This window comes from Vanellus vanellus (genome assembly GCF_965231255.1).
Source record: "Vanellus vanellus genome assembly, contig: HAP1_SCAFFOLD_53, whole genome shotgun sequence".
In the NCBI taxonomy this organism is placed as follows: domain Eukaryota; kingdom Metazoa; phylum Chordata; class Aves; order Charadriiformes; family Charadriidae; genus Vanellus; species Vanellus vanellus.
Genome location: NW_028128477.1, coordinates 908723 through 935807, shown reverse-complemented (window position 1 = coordinate 935807; position 27085 = coordinate 908723). Strand labels below are relative to the sequence as shown.

At 50.8% G+C, this 27085-nt stretch overlaps 1 protein-coding gene and 1 pseudogene across 2 annotated transcripts; both read left to right on the top strand.

Annotated features, from left to right (window-relative positions):
• Window positions 1-2969: 2969 nt before the first annotated feature.
• Window positions 2970-3905, top strand: LOC309684381 (olfactory receptor 6E1-like; the record flags this gene model as incomplete). The annotated part of the gene is made up of 1 exon (XM_082500305.1): window positions 2970-3905. One exon carries the CDS (start codon window positions 2970-2972, stop codon window positions 3903-3905), a length of 936 nt encoding a protein of 311 aa, XP_082356431.1.
• An 11653-nt stretch (window positions 3906-15558) lies between these two features.
• Window positions 15559-16547, top strand: LOC309684358 (olfactory receptor 14A16-like; annotated as a pseudogene). Its single transcript has one exon. The product of its transcript is annotated as an olfactory receptor 14A16-like (transcript).
• The last annotated feature ends 10538 nt before the right edge of the window (window positions 16548-27085 follow it).

The window sequence follows — 27085 nt, the reverse complement described above, 5'->3', positions numbered from 1 at the left end:
ATTATGGTGCTGTAGGCATCCTAGTCAAGGGAAGGCTTAAAGGGAAATTGCAAGGAGACTTTTGCAATGGCTGCGTGGGTCTGTAGAAGAGATGCTTCTGAAATGATCATAGAATCATAGAGTGATTGAGGTTGGAAAAAGCCTTTAAGTTCATCGAGTCCAACTGTTAACCTAACACTGCCAAGTCCAGCAGTTAATTTTGAAGGTGACTCATTTTGGCTCATTTTGGAGCTGGTTAATTCTGAAGGTGACTCATTTTGGCTCATTTTGGAGCTGGTTAATTTTGAAGGGGGTGACTCAACTCAATCCTTTGGTTCCATGTCAATCCCCTCTCTCAGACCAGTGTCTCCTCTTGTCGATGTAGATGATGAGTTGGGAGGGTCCCTGGACCACCCAGGGGATTAATGACTGAAGTGCTCTGGCTGCACACTTGCACAGGCTTGATGCCCAGCTACACCACCATGAGAAATGTAACAGAATTCATACAGCTTTTGCCAGAAATATCAGTTCCTAGCTGGCAGTCCAGAATACCCATGCAAGCCAGCAAGGCTGGAGAGGCATTTCCTGAGTCTGAAGACAAGTGGGCTGGATCAATATTTGTCTCATGCCACTGGGTAAAAACACAGAGAAAAGCAGAATCCTTACAGAGGGCAGTTCTGGTCTCCCATTTCAAGAAGGAAGAGGAAGCCCAAGAAAAGGGAAGGAAGGGTCAAAAACACAACAAGGTATTAGTTACCCTTGTCACGCATTCAACTGACTGGGTACTGAAATTGATCCTCACAACCGTACCACATCTTTCCTGAAGACCTTTCCAGTCATTCCAGAGTGGAAAGTCCTCCTTTTCACACCGCTGCTGGTGTTTTATCTGCTCACTGTCACGGGGAATGCAGTCACCATTGTCGTCATTTGACTCTGCCGCTAGTACCACACCCCCATGGATCCCTTCCTCAGCACCTTGTCCTTCTTGGCCATTTGGTTCACTTTGGTCATTCCCCTAACATGTTTGGCAGTCTCTGTCGCTGCTTACAAGTCACAGACCTTCTCCTCTGTCTTCCTGGGCCCAGCTGAGTTTAACCTATGTGCTGGGATGTGTTTCCTTTGCTGCAGCGCCATTTGCAACCCCTCATACTACTCTGTCCTTACGAACTCCTGGTTGTGCTCCATGCTCATCTTTAGCTGCTGGGGAATGACAACTCTATCCATGCTCAGCCCACCAACTTGTATGCCATCGGACCCTCTGTGCCCAGTGTAGAGACTGCTTCTTCTGCGGCATTGTCCCTTTGCCGGGAGCAGCCCGCATGGGCACCAGCTACTATGAAACATGAGCATTGCTCTCTCCTCTTATTTTCAGATAATTTAGGTGTCACCCAACAGAGTAAGAACACACAACCCTTTGGGTGTTTGAACTGACCCAGAAAATGGAAACTGGGACTGTGACCTCTGTTGCACTGACTCACTATGCTCATCCTGCTGTAGGTGACTGAGCCTGAGCCACATCCAGCCAGTGGTTTAACCTCAGAAAGTTTTCCAGGCACAGCCAGTGCAGAAATTCCCCTGTGCCAGACTAGAGGCAAAGAACAAGCCGGGCAATTGGGTTCTAAGACAAGCCTGAACCCCAAGCTCAAATGTCCATGCAAGCATGGGGCACCGCCCTATACTGAACTTCCCATTTTACTCCTTGGGTGAGTGCTACCCATTCTGCCCTGGGACAGAGCCTGCGGGGACAACACAGGCTGTGGAGAAGCTTTGCATCCCTGCTTCAAACCCACCATCTCCTCCCCTCCCTCTCCTCCCCTTGCATTTTGAATCATCCTAATTTGGGGGGTCATCTGCTCTGCTTCTTTCTATGTCTAAAAGCAAATGCAAAGATGAAGGGAAAAACATCAGTCTTTAATGCGCTATTTTTTCTTGTGCTTCCTTCTGTTAGATGTGTATTTTGATGTAAAAAAAAGAAAACCCACTAAGTTAATGAGTCAGAGATTTGAGACTCGAATAATGAGTTTCATGTACTTCGTTGCAGGTGCCTATGAGAACTTGTTTCCCCAAGGCTCCCTCTACAGTCAATGGAGACACGAGAAAATGCTAGAGACTGGGTCCTCCCAACCCATAACTGGCATGCCAAAGAAAGATTACAAATCTCTTCCAGACACTCTTCTCTCGCCCTGCATTTAGGTCAGGACATTTGGTAGTAATAGCAATGAGCCGCTGTTTGGAAAGCACTGCATTTCGGCACAGACAAATGTCAGAGGAGACCGTGTGACAGAGTGTGTGGAACCATGGTAAATTTCAATCATTATTTAGAATACTGAAGAAGACAAGTTCTATGTGGTCCCTATTCCACCCCCTCCCCCTTTCCTGAAGAAAACAAGAAGAGAGCCAGAATCTGTGGAAGAGAGCAGGGGATTACAAGAGAGGTGCTTGATATTACTTGGTTTGAAATCAACAAATCCTCAGGGATTCCTAGCCCAAAAAGGCAAGTACTGAAAAGTACAAAGAAGAGCTTTCAACATACACATTTGATTTGATTTGATTTGATTTGATTTGATTTGATTTGATTTGATTTGATTTGATTTGATGGTTTAGCATTTGTGCAATAGAAGAGATGAGTTTGGCACATAGGTATGACAGATGTTTGCAATAGGTCTGAGTGAATTTGGAATTTCCCAGGAATGGGCTGAAATGGCTAAAAGCCTCTTTAAAATCTTCTGTTCTGCAGAAAGAACCCTTTGTGAGTGTTTGAAAAAGGTAGAAAGAAGATGACAAATACTCTGGGGACTCTAACTGAAATGTAAAACATAAAAGCCAGGGTGTGAGAAATGCTTGAAGGACTATCTCTGTGTTCTATAGGAAGACTGCAGGAAAGCAAAGGCGTAGAAGAGGAAGGATAGACCTTGTCATCCAGACCATGAAATTATCACACTTGGCTTTGTGCCGTGTTCCTGTCTCGGCAGGATGAACTGAAATTCAGCATGGGACCAGAAAATGAAACTGCAGTTACTGAGTTCATCCTCGAGGGTTTCTCGGGGCTTGATCAAAGACTACAGCTATTTCTCTCTCTGGTCCTTCTGCTCATATACCTGACAACAGTGATGGGGAACACAACCATCATTTTCCTCGTGTGTGTGGATCACCGCCTGCAAACCCCCATGTACTTTTTCATCAGCAACCTGTCCTTCCTGGAAATCTGCTTTACATCCTCCACGAGCATCAAATTGTTTGTGATCCTGGGTTCTGGTAGGAGAACAATCTCACTAAGCAGCTGCTTTGCCCAATCCTATTTCTATTTTGCCCTGGGCTGTACAGAGTTTGTTCTACTTGTTGTCATGTCCTTTGACCGCTATGTTGCCATCTGCCAGCCTTTGCGTTACACTGCCATCGTGAAGCCTCAGCTCTGCATCCACCTGGTTCTTGCTGCTTGGGTCATGGGCATCACACTCTTGACTTACTGTCCAGTCCTCCTCTACAAGCTGACTTTCTGTGGTTCGAACAAGATCCATCATTTTTTTTGTGACAACTCCCCCTTATTCAAATTGTCCTGCTCTGACACCAGCCTGATTTGGAAAATAGATTCGGTTTTATTTTCATTTGTCATTCTCGGTTCCTTATGTTTAACTCTGGCATTTTACATAGGCATCCTTCCCTGTATTCTACACCTTCCAGCAGCCTCCGGCAGGAAAAAAGCCTTTGCTACATGTTCTTCTCATCTCACCACCTTGGCCATTGTATACGGGAGCTGCATTGCTCTCTATGTGCATCCTTCAGGAGATGTTTCCTTGGAGGCAAACAGAATGGTAGCTTTGCTGAACACTGTCCTGTACCCATTCTTAAATCCATTCATCTACAGTCTTAGAAACAAGGCTGTGATACTGGCCCTGAATGAAGTCATTGCCCATGCAACACGATAGCTTTTCCCTCAATCACGATGCCTTTCTGGACAGCAACTCCAATGATCTGCTCTCCTATGTTAAATAATACCAATGAATATGCATATAACCTCCAAACGCAGATGTCTCAGGAGATTTATGTTCTCATTGGATTGTTTTAGGTTGAGTGATAAGAAGCTCATCTGCAACGGAAGAAGGCACAAGCAATGTCAGGGGTGTAACTCACTTAATGTCCTGCTCCCCAACCCATCACAGCAGAGCCATCAGCTCATCAAGAGCCCATCTCCAGAAATCGAGAAGAGCACAGAGGCACAGTGGCAGATGGAAACCCCAATTACAGACTCCTGAGGAAGGAACATCTCATCTCAGCTCCTTCCAGGGCTGCCCTGGAACAGCCATCAGCCCCAGGTGTGAAACCCATCAAGAAGAGTCACAGAGAGCAGCTCTCTGGATCACCATTTGGACTACGGGGATTGTTGCCTAGGGCTGTAGGACACATTATGGGTACGCTCCTTTTGATGCAGCCCAGGATGTGGTTGGCTTTCTGGGCCAGTAGTTCCCTGAGCTGCACTTTTGGCCTCCTTCAAAGTTGGGTCCAACACTTGATTGTCCTCTCTCACAAGAGACCTCTACAAATGCAATGACCTTTCAAAAATTATATTCCACAGAAGTATTGATCTTCCCCTGTGACTTCATTGCCACTATTCTGCCTGTTAATAAAGTGGTTTTAATTTCCCTCAACTTTCAGACCTGTATCACCTGTTTATATACAATGACCATTTCTAAAGTCAGCTTTTCAGATGCAGACTGTCTCGACAAAAGCCTTTTCTATTGCACTCCACTTTTCTCCTGCCCTTCCTCTTTGGTCATTCAGATTCCTGTCACCTATCCAGCTGCTGCTTTGAGCTTTAGGGAGTTACAAGTTTGCCTGTCTTTCCGTCGTCTAATTATCTCCTTTAGCCAAGTCTGTAACTACGTTTATATCTCTCTTTTTGTACGTGTCCATCTAAAGCATTTCTGATAAGATCATCCCTTGTAGCAAAGCAACCTCATTAGAGGCAGCTTGTCCTGAGCATCTGGTTGCAGAGGGTGTTTTATTGTTTATCAAACTTGATCATGCTTTACTTTTCTCTGCTTGCAAAGAGGAAAACTCCTCCTGTGCCTGGGTGCAGCCAGGTCTCTGAGGAGCGCAGGAGGGAGATGGTGCAATGGAGCTGTAACACCCCGCTGCAGACTTCAGGGGAGAAGTCTGAGGTAAGGAAAAGTGATGCAAATCCCAGTTGGCCAATGACAGGGATGGGGAGGACAGGGAGGTGAGGAGCAAAGCTGTCCATACAGTCTCAGACCTCAGGGGACTGCTTTTCCTGGCTGTCCAGACCTCTTGAGGAGACCCTCTGCATCAATATCAACTGCTGACTGCTTCTATCACCTCTTCTATAACTGAAAAGCTAATAAAAAGAACCTTTGAAATAAATTAAAAAAATATTTTCTATTAGGTTCTCTTTAAAATCTTCCTTCTAAATTACAGTATGAAACAACTCCAATTAGCTCTATTGAAGACTTGAAGCAAATGACAGGGAAAGAAATAGCTCATTAGGACTTTCTGTACCTTAATGAGCCCTATGGTGTATTTGACCCTGAGTCCATCAACCTCAGACACTGAGAGGAGACTGAACAAAGTGCTCCAGAAGTCCAAGTCAGAAGCAAAGTACCTTGAAGCCTTGATTGGCCCCACTGAGGGTCGTTACTGCCAAAGCCTCCCCATGGGCTCGTTAGAGGAGATAGCTGGAGGCTGTGGCTGCAGGTAGGCAAAGGCACTGTGCAGGTGGCTGTAATGCTGAGGAACCCCTTGGCTTGGTTGATGCAGCAGAAAGGCCAGACCCTGACCCCCAGGCCCTGGGAAGGCAGGTCCTGCCCCTCACTGGTGGCTCAGGGCTCTTCCTGGGGGTGGTGGGGTCTGAGGGTGAGCGAGGCTGAGTGTAGGAAAACCGCACACCACCTCCCGGCTTCCCCGAGCAACAGGGTAGAAGAAACCACGTCCAGAGCCTCACCATAAAGTTGTCCCTGTGTTATGGTTTGAGAAACCCCTCACAATTTATGGTCCTTTAGACAATCACTCTGTCACCCCATGACCCCTGCCCACCCAGGAAGGGGAATCAGGCAAAAAACAAGCAAACACATGGGTGGAAATGTCAACAGATTTAATAGACAAAGATTGGATAATTTACATTACTAACACCAAAGAACCAATACGGATCCAGATACCAACACAAAATATACAAAGACTACACTCAGCCAACGATATCAGTCGGAAGCTGTGCACTCACAGCAGTGGACAGTAAATGTGGGACACTGTGAGCGCTACAGCTTCGGGAAGAGGGGGAGGGCTGGGGGATCTGGCACTGGGGAAGAAGTTCTCAGGAGGGCAGCCATCAAGGGAGAGAATGAACTTTGCAGCAAACTTTCTAATCTATATTGAATGTGATGACGCTCATGGTATGAAATAACCGTGGTGGCAGCTTGGGTCAAGTGCTGAGGTCTCCCTCCTGAGGTCCCCGCACCGGGCGAGCTCGAAAACGCTGAGACCTTGAAACCCACACACCACAGCTGGCTATAAAGTAAATATAGTCACAAATTCAGACACTAGAGTCCTCTAAAAGTGCAGTCTCACTCAAATTACTGTTATATTTGTCTTCTAATGTATATATACACACACACGCAAAAATATAATTCTCTAAAGCGATGAACTATTCCTTTAAGAGGTCTGTTGAATTTCTGTAGTTCAAAACAAGGAGTCCCATCTATCGTAATTGTCAGCAGAACTGCTACCCTGGACTTCCGGAGGGCAGACTTGGGGCTTTTCAGGAGCCTGGTTGACAAAGTCCCCTGGGAGGCAGTCCTCCAGGGCAAAGGAGCCCAGGAAGCCTGCATGTTTTTCAAGAAGGAAGTCTTAAAGGCGCAGGAGCAGGCTGTCCCCCTGTGCCGAAACACAAGCTGTCGGGGAAAAAGACTGGCCTGGCTGAACGGGGAGCTAGGGTTGCAACCTAGGGAGAAAAAGAGGATTTATGGCCTTTGGAAGGGCAGGCTACTCATGAGGACTACAAAGAGGTAGTGAGGCTATGTAGGGAGACAATCAGAAGGACCAAAGCCCAGCTAGAACTAAACCTGCCTTCTGTTGTCAAGGGCAACAAAAAAAGTTTCTATAAATGTATTAGCAATAAAAAGAAGACAGGATTATCTCTGTCCTCTGGTAGATGGGTCCGGTAACATCGTGACCAAAGATGAGGAAATGGCTGAGGTACTTAATGCCGTCTTTGCCTCAGTCTTCAGCAGTAGAACCAGTTGTTCTCTGAGTGCCCAGACCCTTGAGATGGAAGACAGGGATGGGGAGCAGAATGCATCCCCTGTAATCCAAGGGGAAATGGTGAGGGACCTGCTTCAGCACCTGGAGGTACACAAATCTATGGGGCTGGATGGGATCCACCTGAGGGTACTGAGGGAGCTGGTGGAAGTGCTCACCAGCCCACTTTGCATCATTTATGAGAAGTCCTGGCTAACCAGGGAGGTCCCAGCTGACTGGAGGTTGGCAAATGTGACACCCATCCACAAGAAGGGCAGGAAGGAGGATCCAGGGAAGTACAGGCCGGTCAGTCTGACCTCGGTGTCTGGGAAGGTCATGGAACAGATCATCCTCAGGGCCATTACATGGCACATGCAGGAGAATAGGGTGATCAGGCCCAGTCAGCATGGGTTTGTGAAAGGCAAATGCCTGACAAACCTCATTTCCTTCTATGACAAGGTGACCCACTTAGTGGATGAGGGAAAAGCTGTAGATGTAATCTACCTGGATTGTAGCAAAGCTTTTGACACCGTTTCCCACAGCATTCTCCTGGAGAAACTGGCTGCTCATGGCCTGGACCACGTGTACTCTTCGCTGGGTAAAAAACCATCTGGATGGCCGTGCCCAGAGAGTGGTGGTGAATGGAGTTCAATCCAGTTGGTGTCCAGTCACAAGTGTTGTATCCCAGGGCTTGGTGCTGGGGCCGGTTCTCTTTAATATCTTTATCAATGGTCTGGATGAGGGGATCGAATGCACCCTCAGTAAGTTCGCAGATGACATTAAACTAGGTGGGCGTGCTGATCTGCTTGAGGGTAGGTTGGCTCTGCAGAGGGATCTGGACAGGCTGGACTAATGGGCCGAGGTCAATGGTGTGAGGTTCAACAAGTCCAAGTGCCAGGTCCTGCACTTGGGTCACAACAGCCCCATGCAGCACTACAGGATGGGGGCGGTGTGTCTGGAAAGCTGCCCGGCAGAAAATTACCTGGGGGTGTTGGTGGACAGACGGCTGAGCATGAGCCAGCAGTGTGCCCAGGTGGCCAAGAAGGCCAACAGCATCCTGGCCTGTATCAGGAATGGTTTGGTGAGCAGGACTGGGGCAGTGATCGCTCCCCTGTACTCGGCACTGGTGAGACCCCACCTGACCCTTCTCTATCCCACAGCGGCACGCATTGCATGGACATGAAGCACATCACACAGGCATCTTTACTCACTCCCTTGGTGATACAGTCAATGAAAAGACCAATAACTTGAAGAGTGTGCCTGGATACATCTTGTCCTAAAGGAGAGCATCGTCCAGGCCCAGCAATGGTCCACATCAAAACTGAATTGAAACTCAAAAAGAATTCCAGGGCACCAAGATGAGCTTTTGCTACTTCGGGAACAGTTAAAGAAGCCCAAGGATAATGTAGCAGCACTGCTGAATTTAGTAGGAGTAGGTGTAGGTAGATCTGAGATACTTGATGTCCTCTTTTCCTCGGTTACCACCAGCAAGGTCTCCCAGGCCTTTGTGCTTTGAGGCAGGATTCTGGAGGAGAACAACCAGCAGTGGATGGGGAACAAGCCAGGATTCACATGAGCCAACTGCACACTTACCAGTGCGTAGGACCAGAGAGTTTGCATCCAAGGGTGTTTTTTCACCAGGAGGTGCTGCTCTGTGATGATCCCAGTAAGAAAGGCACTCAGCCTCCATAAGGGACCTTTGAAACTCTTCTGACATCTACCCAGAGAAGCCTCCAGGTTCATGAGCAGGTTCCCATGAAGAACCGTAAGTATCCTGGCATTCAGTGGCCAGGCAAAGCAACAGGGTGCCAACAGTCTGGAGGATCTTGGGATGACTTCTTAACACAGCTGCCAGGTGGGCCAGGAAGGGTGATGCTCACCTAGCCCAGGTACTGGCCAACATGGAAGAGCTGGTCAGGGTGTAATCAACAGTGTCAGCCCTGGCGATCGTGACCAGGAAATAGTGGCCTCCCAGGTGCCAAAGAGGAGTGAGGAAGGCCAGCAGCAGAGCATAGATGGGCGGGCTCCAGAGAAGACGACTTTGACGTGTGTGGGAGACTGATACAAGCGGTGCCCTGGGAAGCAGCTCTGAAGGGTGAAGGAGCTCAGGAAATCTCATAGGCCTTACAGGACAGCCTCCTCCAAGGGCAGGAAGGATCTCTCTGAATAGCCATGAAGAGAAACATGCCTCTGAGGAGGCTGCTGGTGTAAAGTGAGTGAGCGCCAGGGCCAAAAGGCAGCAGGCAGGAGGTGGAAGCAGGGGCAGCTGCCAAGGAGGAACTGAGAAGCCTTGGCCCAGCATGGAGGGAGGGTGTCAAAGCCAAAGCTGCCATGGGCTGGAGCGTTGCAGTGCTGGGGAGCAAAAGCCCAATGAGCTAATGCAGGCTTGGAGGGTCATGGGGAATGAGTCAGCCTCTGCCAGGAGGCCTGTGACAAGTGGGCACTGCAGAGGTTTGCATCTTGAATGCACGCCTCAGCCTAGGAGAGGGGGGGTGCCTCCTGCAAGGGATGGTGCGGGGGCTGTGCCAGTCCATCCCTACGGCTCTGGATGGTGCCGACTCTACTTGAAGTCATTCCTCTAAGCCAAACGCATTGGCATTAATGCCAAAGGGGCTAGTTAAAATCAAACATGTTATTCCCTTTGTCTCTCTGCTTTGACATCTTTTCACTTTGACAACACTCCCAAAATCTCTTTAATGAGCCACATCAGACCTGAAGACTAAAGGAAAATTAGGCCCCGACTTGGTTCCTTCGGGTGTTTTGTGTGGGAATGAGCCCTCTGGTGCCGAGTTCCTGAACTGCAGATCCTGAAAGACTGACCAAGCTTCTGGAGAAGCAGCAAACCTGGAGGTTTCTGAGGGTGTTGGCAGGCCCTGCTGACGTCCCTCACTGAAGAGACCATGGAGGGAATGAGCAGACAAAGCACCTGTCTCTGGGGACTGGTAAAGCAGGAAGTCGAAGGCACTTGGTACAGGAGGAAATTTAAATGTGAAGACCCCTGTGAAAACCCTTGATGTGCTTCACCAAGCAGAATGGTCAAGCCCAGAGCCCCATCCCCTGGGAAGGGGTATCCTCGGCCTCTTGAAATACTCTGGTCACTTCCTGGGGGCAATGCAATGTGGGAATGTGTAACACCAGGTGCAGATCAGCGGTAGCGCACGTCCCAGGCTCTGTGGAGGGCAGGTGAGGAGAAAAAATGCACTGGAGCTGTCAGAATCTGGTGTCCTCTCATGGCGCACAGTGGGAGAGACAGAAGCCATAGCTGAGCAGACAAGGCTCTCAGTTCTGTTTGGGTGTCAAAGCCCCACCAAGGCCCTTGGCCGTCCCCACCACAGCTACACACTCCTACTCCTGTGCCTGCTTCCTTCCTGCCAGCACTGGGGTTTTCTGAGGCTTTGGCAATGCCTGTGACTTCCCGACAATGCATGTGGATTCTTCAGTCATGATGACTTTCCAAAATGTATCACAGCAGCCCTCTTGTGACATTGGGCTGCTCTCCCAACATCTTTAGATTCATCCCATCTGGTCCAATGGACTACTAAGGGTTGACCTTAGCTAAGTATCCCCAGACTTGATCTCCATCCACTGCTGGGTTTTGCATGGGGTTTTGCCTCTTAGGCACATGGAAATGGGAGGCCTTGCTGGTGAAGAAGGAGGAGAGAAGAGAACAGAGAAAAAATTGGATCTACACATGCTCTTACCGAATTCAGCAGTGGTCACACACGATGTTCAATTCTTCTTTCAAAGTTCCTGGAGTAGTAACAGCTTATCCTTATGCCCTTGAACTTCCGTGCAAGTGTCAGCTCTATAGGACCTGTGGCTTTTCTAAAACCAACCGTATTTCTGAATTCTTCCTTTGTTTTAACACATGCCTCCTCATCTCGCATGCTTCATTTTCTCTATAGAGCTTCCCCATGAATTTTCTGTTTCCCCAAGCTCCTCTCCTGACAGCTGGGCTTGTTTTTTTCTGACTATTGGTATGACTACACTCTCATACTTGACACATGCTGTCCTTGCAGATGAGGTATACTGAGCTCTGCTGCCCTTCTGTGCTGCTCACATGGGCTCCCCGACTAAAAGTCACAAGACGAGGCCAAAGACTGCTCCTCTGAGGTCTAGCATCTACATTCTTCTATTCTCCTTCCTTTTGGGAGGAGAGACCCCACTATTTCATGGACGTGATAGCCAAAGCTGACATTCTTTACATGTCCATGTCCAGCTCTACCTTCATGGAAATTAACAGATGCAGATGGGCATTACCATTGTTGGCCGATCTGGCAGCTGTGCTATAAAGACTGGGGTCCTCAGCTGTGTCTTGACCAATATTCTCGAGAAGCCTCCAGGACAGTTTGCATGCAGTTGTGGTCCCCTTCCAGTGAATGCCAGGGCAATTAAAGTTGACAGGGTGATGTAAATAGGTTTGTTGTCTCCCACCACAATGTAACCCTTACCAGTCTCTTTTCTGACCCTTACTGGTTCACCCAGTTTATTTATCACCTAGAGGAGCTCCACAAATCTAAGCAGGTTCTTCACCCTGAGTGCAAGCCTCTCTCAAAATTTCTGGCCTCCTGATCATCCTGCACCCACCCATCACAGCACCCCAGTCATGGGAGATGTCCAAACACCCCTCAGCTCTTCTTCCCTCCAAGTGGAATGAAGAGATGGCACACACAGCTCCAGCCCCTCCTCTCTGTGCCCAGGCTGAAGACCTTGGGGCATGGCTGGGCTGCGGCACCTGAGCTGTGGCACACTTGGGCTGAGAGCAGACTCGCAAGACCTGCTTCCAAGGCCCCAAGGCCTCAGCTGTGCAAAGGTTTTGCTTCAGAGCAGAGATCTGGTAGAGTGGATGGCAAAGGGCAGTGTGAAGAGGAACTGAGGTGCACACAAAGGGAGCAAACTCTGTGGTGGAGATGAAGCTGGTCTGAGGAAGAACAAGATGGTGTTGAAAATGTCCTTGGTGTGAACATGCTGTGATTCAGGCCCACTGTGAAAATCATTGGCCTGATCCATGATTCTATCATCAAGGGGATGGCTAAACAATTCAGGAGAGAAGAACCAGCATAGTTTGAGAGTGAAGGAACACGAGAGGAGACCATGGTGTGATGTGCTTGCTGTTCAGGCGCTGCCCAGTTTCTCTGGAGAGAGAAAGGGACAGAGCTTGTGCCAGTGCAGGGGTGGGATTCAGTCAGTGGCCCAAAGGCACCCACTCTGTCTGAGATGCTCTGGGTGATGGCTGTCACACAGCCAGGCTGGATGGGGACGGGGTTCCTGTACAGGACCTCGGCTGTCCCTGTCAGGCACATGCAGTTGTGCTGGAGAGCCCTGGCACCTCCCCTACCACTACAGCCCTGAATTTGTAAACTGAATTGAGGTTCAGCTGCCCTGAATTAGGTCAGGCAATGAAGGGATGCACGTGAGACACCTGCCATTCTACTCCAGGGACATGTGGAAAAGACAACTGATGGAGAAGAGAGAGACTTAACTCTGCCCGTGCCGCACGACTCCATTTGGTCAGCTGAATCCCTCTATGGGCTGCCCTGGGCAGAAGGAAGAGTTACAGGGGCACTTGTCCTCCACGTGGACACCTTCTGTCATTGAAGTTGGCCAAAGGGATTTCCCTCCAGCCTCCACCAAGATGCCCCCAGGTGCTGCCCTGTCTCTCTGAACTGCTCCAATAGAGCTTGCAGTTCCCAACATGCCTCTTGGTCACCTCTGGCACCACAGATGTCCCCAGGTGTCTGTGTCCGAACATCTTCCTCCTGCCCTCCCTCTCCACTCATTCACAAGTGAGCTGAGACCAGGAGCTCTCATGCAGGAGCTGCTCTTGTGCCCATGTGAAGTGAGGCCAGAGGAATGCCACCTGCTGGGGGTTTGTGGTGGGCATGGAATGGAGCTAACTCCTCTTGTAGCCCCAGGGACTACAAACCCAGGCTGAGAAGCCTCCATTGACTCAGCTGAATCCCTTCCCTCCAAAGAGGAAAAGGAGATTTCTCCCTGGCATTGTCTGTGCGTTCTCTCTTATTAGAGAACAAAACAAACAACAAAAAAGGTATTCTTGGACCTCAATCTTTCTCTGACTGAGAACAGAAACTGCTGGATAGAAGTTTCTCTCCCCAGCTGAGGGAGGGAACATCAGTGATGACTTCAGCTTGTTTCCCAGCAGGTTCCCCTGGAGCCCCAGGGACATCTCTGAGGGGACAGAGAGAGTGCCACCATGGGCTGGTCCTCTGCTGCTGAGCTGGGCCGGGCTGCTGGGCCGGAGGGAGCTCCTGGCAAGCGGGCAGCGCTGCAGAGAGACAGCTCTGCCCAGGAGCAGCTCCTCTGCACAGCGCAGCAGGGCTGAGGGCACTGCCTGCAGGCAGCAAGGGTAGAGAAGAGAAGAGAAGAAAGGTAAAGGCAGTCTGGGGTGGGAGGACAGGAGAGAGCTCACCGGGGGACAAACCTTCGCAGCCTTTCACATGGTAAGTCTCTGGCTGTGGGGCAATGCAGATGAGTTCCTGGCAGTGTCTCCTAGAGCTGGCACATGCCATGGCTGATAGGAGCTGTCAGGATGGCTGTCCTGGCTTGTCTGGTGTGGAGCAGGAGGACGTGCTTCAGAGCATGGATGTCCTGCTGCACCTTCAGAGGGACAATGACGGACAGCTGCCTTCTCCCAGGGATGGCTCCGGGGTTTGCAGATCGGTGTGCAGGCAGGGGTGGGCAGGGCTGTCCTTGCCAGCAGGGTCCCTGCACCCCGGGGGCTGTGTGCCGGCGCAGGGACTCTGCCAGGTTCAGCTCTGCGCCTGCCCGGGGAGCTCCCACGGAGGTGCTGTGGGGAGAAGCCGTAGGAGGAAGGAATGACCCCTGTCAGGGCAGGGTCTTTCTATTGTTGAGAGGGCGCTGCATGGGTCACGGCTGCTCACAGCTGCTGACCACCCCCAGAACATTGGCAGAGGCAGCATTGCAAGGGGAAAGTCAAGGAAGGGGCTACCTTAAAGACAAAGACCTTTCCAGGCTCTGTGCTCGCAGCTTTCTCCTAAGGGAAAGGAGCTGTCACTGTGACACTGAGGGATCAGCAGACCTGCCACAAACCTCATCAAGTGCCTGCACTCACTCCTCTACCCACAGACAGCACCAGCATCCCCTTTGCCTGCAGCATCAGGCTGGATCTGCTCCACTCCTCAGGACCCGCACAGAGGGAGGTGGCCCTGGGCAGTGCCCTGCTGCTGGGAGGGGGCTGCAGGGCAGAGCTGAGCACCCAGCGGGTGGGATGGGCTCTGGGGCACTGGCAGGGGGAGACCTGGGCACAGAGCAACAGCTCCTGGCAGGGACAGCCCCAGGCAGCAGAGACAGGGGCAAGGGCCGGGGGGAAACTGCCAACACGCCCGGGGGGAGGCTGCCTTCAGCCAGCTCTCCTGGGCTCCTCCATGGAGGTGTCTGCTGGGCGCTGTCTGCTGGGACCTGAGCGCACTCTCTCTTCACATCATCTCCTCTGCGGCACCCCGACTGCCTGCTCTGCCGGTCCTGTGGGGCTTGCGAGCTGCCCCCAGCAAGGCACAGCGCTGCCGTCAGGTCCTGGGGAGTGCTGAGCCTTTCCTCGGGGGTGGGCAGTCTCCTCTCAGAGTGCTTTGCTTCTCTCGGGGAGGGGTGGTGTCCTGCTCTCTCCATCACAGCTCCATCTCTGCGCTGGGACAGGGAAGAGATTGCAGATCTGCCCTCTCAACCAGTGCTCCCCTCATCCCATATGAGTTCAGCTGTTTGGTACTTTTTAAAAAGTAGTTTGTGTGTGGAGTCATCTCGAAGGCAGATGAAACAAAAGCAGAGGGCAGATGGGCAAAACCCCGATGGACAGTGCAGCTCTCCTGACTCTGCTTTAAGCAAAAGAGAGCTGAACTCGTCTGTCCCGTCTGAAGAATCGTAACATGATTAGTCATCAAAATGAGGATTTCTACATTCATGAGATGTTATCATGGAAAATAAAAAGCACAGGCAAAAATTTATAAGGACGTGCTAACCCTCTGCTCTGCAGCCCACGCTCTGGAGAGCCATGAGTGCAAATATTGAACTTTTCCATTACAGGTGGATTACATCTGACACCCCTTGTGACGGTTGGAGCTGTCACAGAGCAGCTCCCTTGTACCCACTGCAGCAGAGCAGGGCTGACTCCTCAGCAGCACAGGGGCAGAGGTGCTGCTCCTCACACCACACTCAGCCAGCACCACCCAGAGAGAAAAAATGCATTTCAACTGAGGGTGATATCTATGAAAAATGGAGTATATGGGCTCATAGAATTCTGTCCTGATTTTTTCCTGTCTTTTCCTTCCTTTAACAGAGCCCCCATAAAAGAAATATCTAATGTCCAACAGCAGCTCCATCACCCACTTCCTCCTCCTGGCATTCACAGACACACAGGAGCTGCAGCTCTTGACTTCGGGCTCTTCTTGGGCATCTACCTGGCTGCCCTCCTGGGAAACAGCCTCATCATCACCACCATCGCCTGTGACCATCGCCTCCACACCCCCATGTACTTCTTCCTCCTCAACCTCTCCATTCTGGACCTGGGCTGCATCTCCACCACTCTCCCCAAAGCCATGGCCAATTCCCTCTGGAACACCAGGGCCATCTCCTACGTAGGATGTGCTGCACAGGTTTTTATGCTTTTCTTCTTTCTTGGAGCAGAGTTTTCTCTTCTCACAGTCATGGCCTATGACCGCTACGTTGCCATCTGCCAACCCCTGCACTACGGGACCCTCCTGGGCAGCAGAGCTTGTGTCCGCATGGCAGCAGCTGCCTGGGGCATTGGGTTTCTCAATTCTCTCCTGCACACGGCCAATACATTTTCACTGCCCCTCTGCCAGGGCAATGCCCTGCACCAGTTCTTATGTGAAATCCCCCACATCCTCAAGCTCTCCTGCTCACACTCCTACCTCAGGGAAGTTGGGCTTCTTATATTAAGTTCTTTCTTAGGTTTTGGGTGTTTTGTTTTCATTGTGGTGTCCTATGTGCAGATCTTCAGGGCGGTGCTGAGGATCCCCTCTGAGCAGGGACGGCACAAAGCCTTTTCCACGTGCCTCCCTCACTTGGCCGTGGTCTCCCTGTTTATCAGCACTGCTGTATTTGCTTACCTGAAGCCCACCTCCATCTCCTCCCCACCCCTGGATCTTGTTGTGTCATTTCTGTACTCGGTGGTGCCACCAGGAGTGAACCCCCTCATCTACAGCATGAGGAACAAGGAAATCAAGGATGCCCTGTACAAATTATTACAATACAATCTACTCACAATTAATATGGTGCCCATTATCCCACAAGGGCTCCCACAGTATTACAGCAAAGACCAGGACTAACTTTTCTTCAATTGTGCATTTTACCTTACTGCTTTTCTTGTTGTTTTATTGTTTTGTTTTCTTTTTTTTTTTTCATTCTGTTTTTTTATTATATACCTTAATGTTACTGTTCTTTTTCTCATGCTTGTTTTTTTTTTTTTTTTTTCTTTTCCTGGACCCAAAGACCTCATGTGCATAAGGATCACAGAATCACAGAATGGTCAGGGTTGGAAGGGACCTCTGGAGATCATCTAGTCTAACTCCACTGCCAGAGCAGGGGCACCTACAGCAGTGGCACAGGACGGCTTCCAGGCGGGTTTGGAATGTCTCCAGAGTGTGAGACTCCCCCACCTCTCTGGGCAGCCTGTGCCAGTGCTCTGCCACCCTCAAAGGAAAGAAGTTTCTCCTCATGTTAAGATGGAGCTTCCTACGTTCATGTTTGTGCCCGTTACCTTTTGTCCTGTCACTGGGCACCACTGAACAAAGACTGTTCCCATCTCCCTGGCACCCTCCATTTAACTATTTATACGCATTAATAAGATCCCCCCTCAGTCTTCTTTTCTCCACACAAAAAAAGCCCCAAGTCAGCTTTTCCTCATCAGAAAGTTGCTCCAGTCCCCTGATCATCTTTGTAGCCCTTTGCTGGGCTGTCTCCAGCAGTTCCCTGTCCTTCTTGAACTGGGGAGCCCAGCACTGGACACAGTACTCCAGATGCGGCCTCACCAGGGCAGAGTAGAGGGGAAGGAAGACCTCCCTCGACCTGCTGGCCACACTCTGCTTGATGCCCCCCAGGATGCCATTGGCCTTCTTGTCCCCAGGGCACATTGCTGGCTCAAGGTCATCCTTTTGTCCACCAGGATTCCCAGGTCCCTTTCCACACAGCTGCTCTCCAGCAGGTCAGCCCCTAACCTGTACTGGTGCATGAGGTTATTCCTCCCCAGGCTCAGTACCCTACACTTGCCCTTGTTGAACTTCATAAGGTTTCTCTCTGCCCAACTCTCCAGCCTGGCCAGGTCACACTGTATGGCGGCACCACCTTCTGGCATGTCAGCTACATCTTCCAGTTTTGTGTCATCAGCAAACTTGCTAATGGTACACTCTATCCCTTCACCCATGTCATTGATGAATATATTGAACAGGACTGCACCTGAGCTAGATCGAAGCTCCTTGTTTAGACTAGCTTAATAAAGAATCCAGCCCAAAATTAGTTGTATCAACTTCTGTATCTTCACATCTCCCCTGGAGCTGGGCCCCAGCATGCAAGAGGGGTTCAAGATGCAAATGCCCAGCTGTCCCATGGAGGATCAGCCTTGGGGGCCCTTGGGGCTACCCCTGGCTGCCTCGCTGGGCACTCTGTCTCTGCTGCCTGTGAGTCTGAACTGCTGCTCCCCTTGAGCCATGGCCAAGGACAGCAGGATGAGGTCGTCTTTTCAGTGCTGGTATCTCCTCACATCCACAGTCTTCTGTGCTCTTGCCTTTGTGTTACCCAAAAGGTCTTGTGGAACTTGTGACAGTCCTGTTGTCCAGACAGTGGCATCCCTGTGGCTGCAGGCAGGAGCAGGTCACGTGAACCTGTTTACCAGAGCTGGTCTCTGTGCAGGAACCACCATAATCAAAATGGTTTCTTAAGGGAGGGCCCAAAGGCTGAATGCCTCTTCCAAAGCTGGTGTCAGGAATGCACCCAGGGAACTGCTCCCTCAAAGGACCGTTTCTCTTCTTGAGACCTTGATGGATTTAGGGGGACAGGCTCAGAGTGCCAGGGGGATCTGTGAGGGACCAAGGACTGGGTGAAGACCTCCCTTCATGCTTGCACATGTCCACTCAGACAGCAACTGGTCTTTGACTTATTTGCCCGGTGCTGTCCCACCTGCAGTGGGGCTGATGAAAGATGAGGAATCAGGCACTACCAGGAGAGCTCAGGGGATCTTCCGGGACAGTGCGTGAGTCTGGGTGGGCAGTGAGCGGCACCTCATAAAATGAGTGACCATCCAAGGTTGAAAATGTCAACCTGTGGAGCCCATGGGCTAAGAAGGAAACTTGAAAGCAATGACAGGTTGTGAGGACCCAGTAGGAAAAGGGACATAAGACTGGAGAGCAGTTCAGGACACCCTCTCAGAAAGCCTCAAGGGCTGGATCTAGTGCAGCCCTGTCCTGTCCTTTGTGCCATTGGAGACACCCTTTGGTCCTGCTCAGCCCTGTCCTCTCTTCCTGAGCCAGGAGGGGAGATGGAACGGGGCTCAGAAGCAGTCATCCCTTTCTGGCTGGGTCTGCTGCCCACCCTGACCAGCATGGCCAGTGCAGGCTCACCTCATGGCCCCAGGGCACCACAGCCCCCTCCCTCTGCACAGCAGCACCACCAGCTCAGGGCCATGCAGGGATCACAGGGTGGGAACCAGGAATGTCCACCTGGGGAAAGGATCTCTGGGGAGAAGGGGTGTCCAGGGGGAAGAGCAAGGGAGCACTTCTGTGCCTGCAGGGAGGAACCCATGAGAAGGAGAAAGCTCTTTCTGCAGCACCCACTCGGGGCAGGCTGCTCCGTCTCTGGAGCAGGACTCTTGTGCCGGCCTGGGGAGAGGGGCTGGAACTGAGGGGGCAGAGGCCGCCTGTTGTGGGCACCTCCTTGGCCCGAGATCAGGGCTCCTGCAGGTTCACGGACCTCCATGTCCTCCTGCCACGTGCAGCCTCCAGCCATGGGGCTGATGGGGAGGGAGGCTGAGAGCCCTCTCTGTTCCCCAGCAGCTGCTGTGCCCTTCAGAGGGGCTGCGGCTGTGGGGGGAGCAGCCAGAGCTCTGCAGCACCCTGTGGCGGGCACGGCCATGGGGCCAGCCCAGAGGGGGCTGCTTTGCGGGGCTGGGCTGGGGAGAGGGCAGGGGAGTTGGGGAGAGCCTGGGAGGGGCTGGGCTGGCCTTGGACGTGCCCGGGAGAGGACACACACCCACTGGAGTGTGTGGTGCAGAGCCAGGTCTCGTGGTAGGGAGCTGAGACATGCGGGTGCAGGAGAGAGGAGGCCGGTCTGTGCCCTCGGTGCCATGGGCAGACTGGGAAGGTGCCCAGGGCATTCGTCACCCCCAGCCTCTCCCCTCGGCTCCTTCCAGCACTGGCCACTCGCCCCTGTTCATGGGGGAGGTTTGCTCTGTGGCCATGTCCTGCCTGAGTCCTTGATAGGCCAGCAGAAGGCACATGGCCTGAATGCCAGTTGTGAGGGTGTGTTGTGGTTTGGGCCACACTGGGCACTGAAACGAAAGACAGATGCTCTCCACCACCTCTGTCTCCAAGGAGAGGAGGGAGACAGAGAAAGAGACACTTGGGTTTAAAAACTAAACTATTTTAGTGAAAATATTAATAATATAATAATAATTAAAAAGGAAATACTGTTATAGATACACTGTATGTAAAGTGTATTGAGCTCTCTGGATGATGATGACATTATCGTCAGGCACTGGGAAAGGCCCAGAATGGACTCAGTGCTGGACGGGAACTGGATTCCGGATCTGGATTCAGGAACACATGGATCGGGGTCAAAGGCAGATGGACAGAGTCCTCCTCAGACGTCGGCCATTGCAGAAAGAGGGCTGACCTTCTGACCACTCAGCTTTTACACTGAGCATGGGGCAGATGGGGTGGAAGATCCTGTTGGTCAGTTTGGGGTCACCTGTCCTGTCCGCACCTCCGCGCAGGTGGGACCCCTCTACGCTCTTCTGCTTTTGACCCTCCAACGTGGCACATAACCAAGTGAGCTGCCCTTGGCTGTTATAGCAATGAGCGTAAGCGAGAGCCTCTCTGCACACCATTGCGGTATTGTGACTCTGGAAACAGACACAGTCTGAAGAAGGAGCCGTTAATTTCAGAGAGTGCAGCTAGTTAGAAGAGACTTCACTGGGAAGTATAATTACGGAACAGAAAAATGGTTCTGTTTTACCTCAAACTAGGACAGACAGGGATCTTCAGAGCCTGGGTGGGTGCAGCTACACAAACACAGATGTCTTCAGTCACAGGGACACAGACGCCTGGTGCCCGTGCAGGTGCCCTGACACCCTCTATCAGCAGCTCCCAAGGGGCTCTGGTCTCCTGCAGGTCACGTGTGACATTGGCCTGTCCCAGACAACACCTCAGCTACACCAGGACCTCCACAGGTGGCCCTGGATGTCTGCGGTCAGAGAGCTGAACTCTGCCAGGAACAGCTTGCAACTTCTCAAAACATATGAGCACCTTTTCACCAGCTGCGATGATGGTATCTTTTTTGTAAAATGGCAATTCTTTCCCACCGTGCCAGAATGGGAATTTCCAGGAAGTGTTTTAATCGCAGGAGAAGAAATCTTGGCCTTCCCCTGGACTTGCCTTGCAGGACTTTGCCCGTGATCCTGTGTATTTAATCTCCTGACGCTTTCCACCTGTCCTGACAAAATGACCGGGTCTAAAGGCACCTTCTCAGCAGGCCATCCGGACCGATGCCCTTCCCATTGCTCTCCAGTTTCCCCTTCCCCTTACTGCTCGCTCAGTCTGATCCCTCTCAACTACCCAGGTGCTGCTTGAGAGTTAGAAGCCCGCCCTTGTCTTTCAGCAGTCTAAAGGGCTCTTCAGCCAAATCCTTCCGTGTGTTTATACCTATCATTTCCCATCAGTCTCTCTCCAATACTTCTAGTGACGATAATGGCCCTCGCTGGAGGAGTTTCACCAGGTTGAAGAAGCCCACCTGCCTCAGCGTTCCAACACAGGGTACGTGCTCTAGGCCCCAGGGCTCAAAACCAGGAAATTCTACCTGAATTAAGAAAACAGGTTGTGGCACCAAGGGTGCAGGACACTGGCCCAGGCTGCCCTGAGAGGCTGTGGAGTGTCCATTCATGGAGATATTCAAAACAGACCTGGGCATGCTATTGAGCAACCTGCTCTGGCCGACTCCCTTTAGGCAGGGGATTGAAGTAGATGATCTCCAAAGACCTCTCTCAATCTACATGGTACTGTGAGGACATGAAAGTCCAGCGAAAGGCTTTATGTCTAGGGTAGATGCTTCTGAGGTCCCTTCTGCCTGAGAAGGCAACAGGCCAGCAGCAGCCCAAGGCCTGGCATGTTACTGAGAGGTCACCTCTGCCAGAGTCCCAGATACCTGAACAGCCGGCGTCTGCTTTGGATGCTCATTTTGGGGCCACTGCTGTCTCTGCAGGTGGCAGGCCAACCCCAGGCTCAAGGCTGGGTTCAGTGCCCATGATGTCCTTCCTTCATGAGTACCAGACAGCCCAGCAGCAGGCCCATGGTTTGGATGTTAATTCTGAGGTCAGTGCTGCCACAATCTCTGACAGGCCAGAAGCAGGCAGATCACCTGCATATGGATTTGGAGGTCAGCGCTCTCTGAGTGCCTGAGAGGCCAGCACCAGCCTCATGGGTGAGCTTGGTGTTTGCAGGTCCTTTCTGCCTGAGTCCTTAACAGGTCAGCAGCAGGCAAATGACCTGAATGCCAACTGTGAGGGTGCTACTGCCGGAGAACCTGAGAGACCATGAGCAAGCTCAGGGGTGTTGGACGTGCTGTGTTTCAGAGCACCTCTTAGGGCAGCAGAGGGTTGATGACCTGGCTTGGTACTTGTGAGGTCCCAAGTATGAAACATGCCAGCAGCAAGAGGTTACTTGTGAGGTCACCACAGCTTGGACACTGGACTGGCCAGTAGAAGGCCCGTGACCGGGATCTGTGTTTGTGAAGTCATTTCTTTGTGAATATCTTTTTAAGCAAGGATCAGGTTTGTAGCTGTGTTAGGTGCCTGTGAGGTCTCTTCTTCTCAGAAACTTTCCTGGACTCTTCCCTAGGCAGTGGGATGCCTGCAGTAGTGTTCCCAAGGTTTCAGACAGCTTTTGCCTTCTCAGCAGTGAAATGTCTCTGCTTTTCTCTCCCCTGGGTTGGGATTTCTGGACTCACTGGAAAGACGCCCAGCAGAGCCAAGATGCCTGGTCCCCTAACCCCTGTCCTGGATGGGGGTCATGATGGGAGGTGTGGCACTCAGCATGCTGTGTGGTCCCCATCACTGCCTGGTGGGCTTGTATCCCCCATCCTCTGGAAGCCATTCTATTTCCTGCAGCAGCAGGAGCCCTTTCCCATTGCCCCTTAGATGGTTCTGTCAGGCTCCAAGCCCTTCCCGAGATCTACACTGGGACACAGGGGCTCCTTTCTCTTTAGTCCCCACCCATGCACACCACAACCTGGACGTCAGATGAACACGCAAGGGTGCATAAATGTGGGAGCAGTGTGACCACCACATCGGCAAAGATGTTTCAAGGGTGCACCCAAACCCTTGGCTCAGGATTTGCCTTCCCAGGGCCTGGGACTCAGGGCTCGGCCTTTGTGCTTCAGAAAGCCAAGGCAGGGTTTTCTCAGCCGCTCAGCTGCCCCCACAGGGCCTTTGCCTACCCGCAATCATGGCCTCCAGTTGTCTGCTCGAACGAGTCCCTGGGGGGGCTTGGTCAGTAACCACCCTCAGTGGGGCTCAGTCATACTTGAAGGCACTTTTTCTCTGCTGACTGTGACTTCTTCATGAGAGGTTTGTGCAATCTCCTCTCAGTACTTGAGGTTCAAGGGCTCTCAGCAGCAAAAATACCATGGGGCTTGTAACAGTGAAGAAAGTCCTGAAAAAACATGTCTCTTCCTGCCATTTTCTTCTACTGTTGTACAGTTAATTGGACAGTTTCCCAGTGTACTTATGGAGAAAGGTATCAAAGAGCTTCTAAGAAAAAAGACTGTTTATTTTCAAAATGGAGGAGAGGCTATAGCTGCACTCTCTGATTGATGTTGATCCAGGGTCTCTGCTGAGGAGATCTGGACTGGTCAGAGAAGCTGTCCCTTGAGGTCTGACACAGCATAGACAACCTTGCACCTCCCCAACCCCACCACGTCTCTCTTCAGCCACCTGGGATGTGCCTCCTTTTTCCTCACATCACACTTCTCCACCGCAGTCTGCAGCTGGAGGTTACAGCTCCTTTGCACCAGCGCCCACTGCTTTCCTTAGAGACCTGGAGGCACAAAGGCAAAGGGGGACTTGTCCTTATTTCTAACAAAGCAAATAACAGTTATAAGATTTGCCTCACAAAACACACTCAAAAACTCTATGTCAAGTACAAGCTGTCCCCAATGGAGTTCACCTTCCACAGTGCATAACCATGCAAAAAATGATTTAGACAGATGGAAATTATAAAATCAACAAAACTAAAGAGGTTCCTGAAGACTGATAGCCACAGATTTTGGAAAGACCCACAAGCTTTTAACTGCCTGAAGCTCAAAGCTGCAACTGGATTGTTGAGAGGTGTCTGAATGATGAAAGAAAAAGGGGAAGAGAGATCTAGAGAGCAATCACAAGTGCTTCTGTGCAGATGCACTACTGGAAAGGTGCCTTCAGACATGGTCGGTTTAGTTAGGAGAGGTGGAAATAAGTGAAAGATGAGGGAGATGAAATTCAGAGCCTGAGAGAGGGAGTCCTGACAAAGCAAATAGAGGGGAAGGTCCATAGGTCTCCTCTTGCTATCAATGCACATCCTGAAAACTCCTCAATTCGATCTCATGGGAAAACATTGTCTTCTCTGGAGCCTGCCCATCTGTGCTCTGCTGCTGGCCTTCCTCACTCCTCTTTGGCACCTGGGACACCACTATTTGCTGGTCACGACCGCCAGGGCTGACACTGTTGATCACATCCTGACCAGCTCTTCCATGTTGGCCAGTACCTGGTCTAGGTGAGCACCACCCTTCCTGGCCCACCTGGCAGCTGTGTTAAGAAGTCATCCCAAGATCCTCCAGACTGTTGGCACCCTGTTGCTTTGCCTGGCCACTGAATGCCAGGATACTTACGGTTCTTCATGGGAACCTGCTCATGCACCTGGAGGCTTCTCTGGGTAGATGTCAGAAGAGTTTCAAAGGTCCCTTATGGAGGCTGAGTGCCTTTCTTACTGGGATCATCACAGACCAGCACCTCCTGGTGGAAAAAAACACCCTTGGATGCAAACTCTCTGGTCCTACGCACTGGTAAGTGTGCAGTTGGCTCAATGTGAACCCTGGCTTGTTCCCCATCCACTGCTGGTTGTTATCCTCCGGAATCCTGCCTCAAAGCACAAAGGCCTGGGAGACCTTGCTGGTGGTAACCAAGGAAAAGAGGACATCAAGTATCTCAGATCTATCTACACTTACTCCTACTAAATTCAGCAGTGCTGCTACATTATCCCTTGGGCTTCTTTAACTGTTCCCGAAATAGCAAAATCTCATCTTGGTGCCCTGGAATTCCTTTTGAGTTTCAATTCAGTTTTGATATGGACCATTACTGGGCCTGGACGATACTCTCCTTTAGGACAAGATGTATCCAGGCACACTGTTCAAGTTATTGGTCTTTTCATTGACTGTATCACCAAGGGAGTGAGTGAAGATGCCTGTGTGATGTGCTTCATGTCCATGCAATGCGTGCTGCTGTGGGATAGAGAAGGGTCAGACCTTGCCTCTGAATAGACCTGGTGACTGATACCTCTGGCTCATGCCTCTGAGTGACGGCATCAGACAGCAGAACAGACACCAAATAGCACTCTCTGCGATGCTGTCTGGGGCATCTGTGATGCATCCACCCTGAATGGGAACTGTTTTCTCGTAGGTCCCGTGTGGTCCATGCCTTGGCGTCTTATGTAGCTCTCTGGGCCCAGGTTTGAACATGACATTGAGTAGCTGCCCTGAATTCTGTCAGGCAATGTGGGGCTGAACAGGGGAACAATGCCATTATTGTCACTGCAGATCTCTATGATTAGAGAGAGAACACAGAAAAGAATATAGGAGTTCTCTATCATAGGTTCTATGATTCTGTGGTTCTGTGAAAGGGCGGTCGATTGGAAGCTTGATGAACACCTGGGGTCAGAAGGTTGTGACCAGAGATACGCAATCCAGCTAGAGGTGATTTACTACGTCTGTACATGGGGAGTCGACACTGGGACCAATGCTCTTTAACAACGTGGTTAATGGCCTGGATGGTGGGGCAGAGTTCACCCTCAGCGGGCTGCAGATGATATGAAACTGAGAGGAGTTGCTGCTACACAAGATGGTTGTGCTGCCCTGCTGAGAGACCTCAGCAGGCTGGAGAAAGGAGCAGAGGGGAACTTCACCGAGTTCAACAAGGGGAAATGCCCAGGCAGCAGTAACACCATTCAGCAGTACATGTTGTAAAATCATAGAATTGCTGAGGTTGGAAGGGACCTTTAAAGTCATCAAGTCCAACCATTACCCTACCCTGACAAAAACCACTTCTAAACCATGTCCCCAAGTACAACATCTACTCTTTTTTTAATCACCTCCAGGGATAGTGAATCCACCACCTTCCTGGGCAGCCTATTCCAATGTTTAAGAACCCGTTCAGTGAAAAAGTGTTTCCTAATATCCAATCTAAACCTCCCCTGACATAACTTGAACCCATTTCCTCTGGTCCTACCTCTTGTCACCAGGGAGAAGAGGTCAGCCCCCACCTCTCTACAACCTCTTTTCAGGTAGTTGTAGAGGGTGATAAGGTCTCCCCTCAGCCTCCTCCATGCTAAAGAACCCCAATTTCCTCAGTCGTTCCTCATAAGGTTTGTCCTCCAGACCTCTCAACAGTTTCGTTGCCGCTCATCCAGCTCATCAAGAGCGCATCTCCAGAAATCGAGAAGAGCACAGAGGCACAGTGCCAGATGGAATCCCCAATTACAGACTCCTGAGGAAGGAACATCTCATCTCAGCTCCTTCCAGAGCTGCCCTGGAACAGCCATCAGCCCCAGGTGTGAAACCCAACAAGATGAATCAAAGAGAGCAGCTGTCTGGATCACCATTTGGACTACGGGGATTGTTGCCTAGGGCTGTAGGACACATTATGGGTACGCTTCTTTTGATGCAGCCCAGGATGTGGTTGACTTTCTGGGCTGCAAGTGCACATGCCCCACTATGTCCCAGTATGTAGCCTCAGCAAGTCCATGCTTACTGCATTTGGGCACATTCTTCTCTTTTTGGTGCCCAGAAATGTCACACAAGAGGACTATGACTCATGGCACACTCCTCAGCAATCTGAGCTTGAACAGCCAGTGGTTCCCTGAGTTGCACTTTTGGCCTTGGTCAAATTTGGGTCCAACACTTGATTGTCCTCTCTCATGAGACCTCTACAAATCCAATGACCTTTCAAAAATTATATTCCACAGAAGTATAGATCTTCCCCTGTGACTTCATTGCCACTATTCTGCCTGTTAATAAAGTGGTTTTAATTTCCCTCAACTTTCAGACCTGTATCACCTGTTTATATACAATGACCATTTCTAAAGTCAGCTTTTCAGATGCAGACTGTCTCAACAAAGGCCTTTTCTATTGCACTCCACTTTTCTCCTGCCCTTCCTCTTTGGTCATTCAGATTCCTGTCACCTATCCAGCTGCTGCTTTGAGCTTCAGGGAGTTACAAGTTTGCCTGTCCTTCCGTCGTCTAATTATGTCCTTTAGCCAAGTCTGTAACTACGTTTATATCTCTCTTTTTGTACCTGTCCATCTAAAGCATTTCTGATAAGATCATCCCTTGTAGCAAAGCAACCTCATTAGA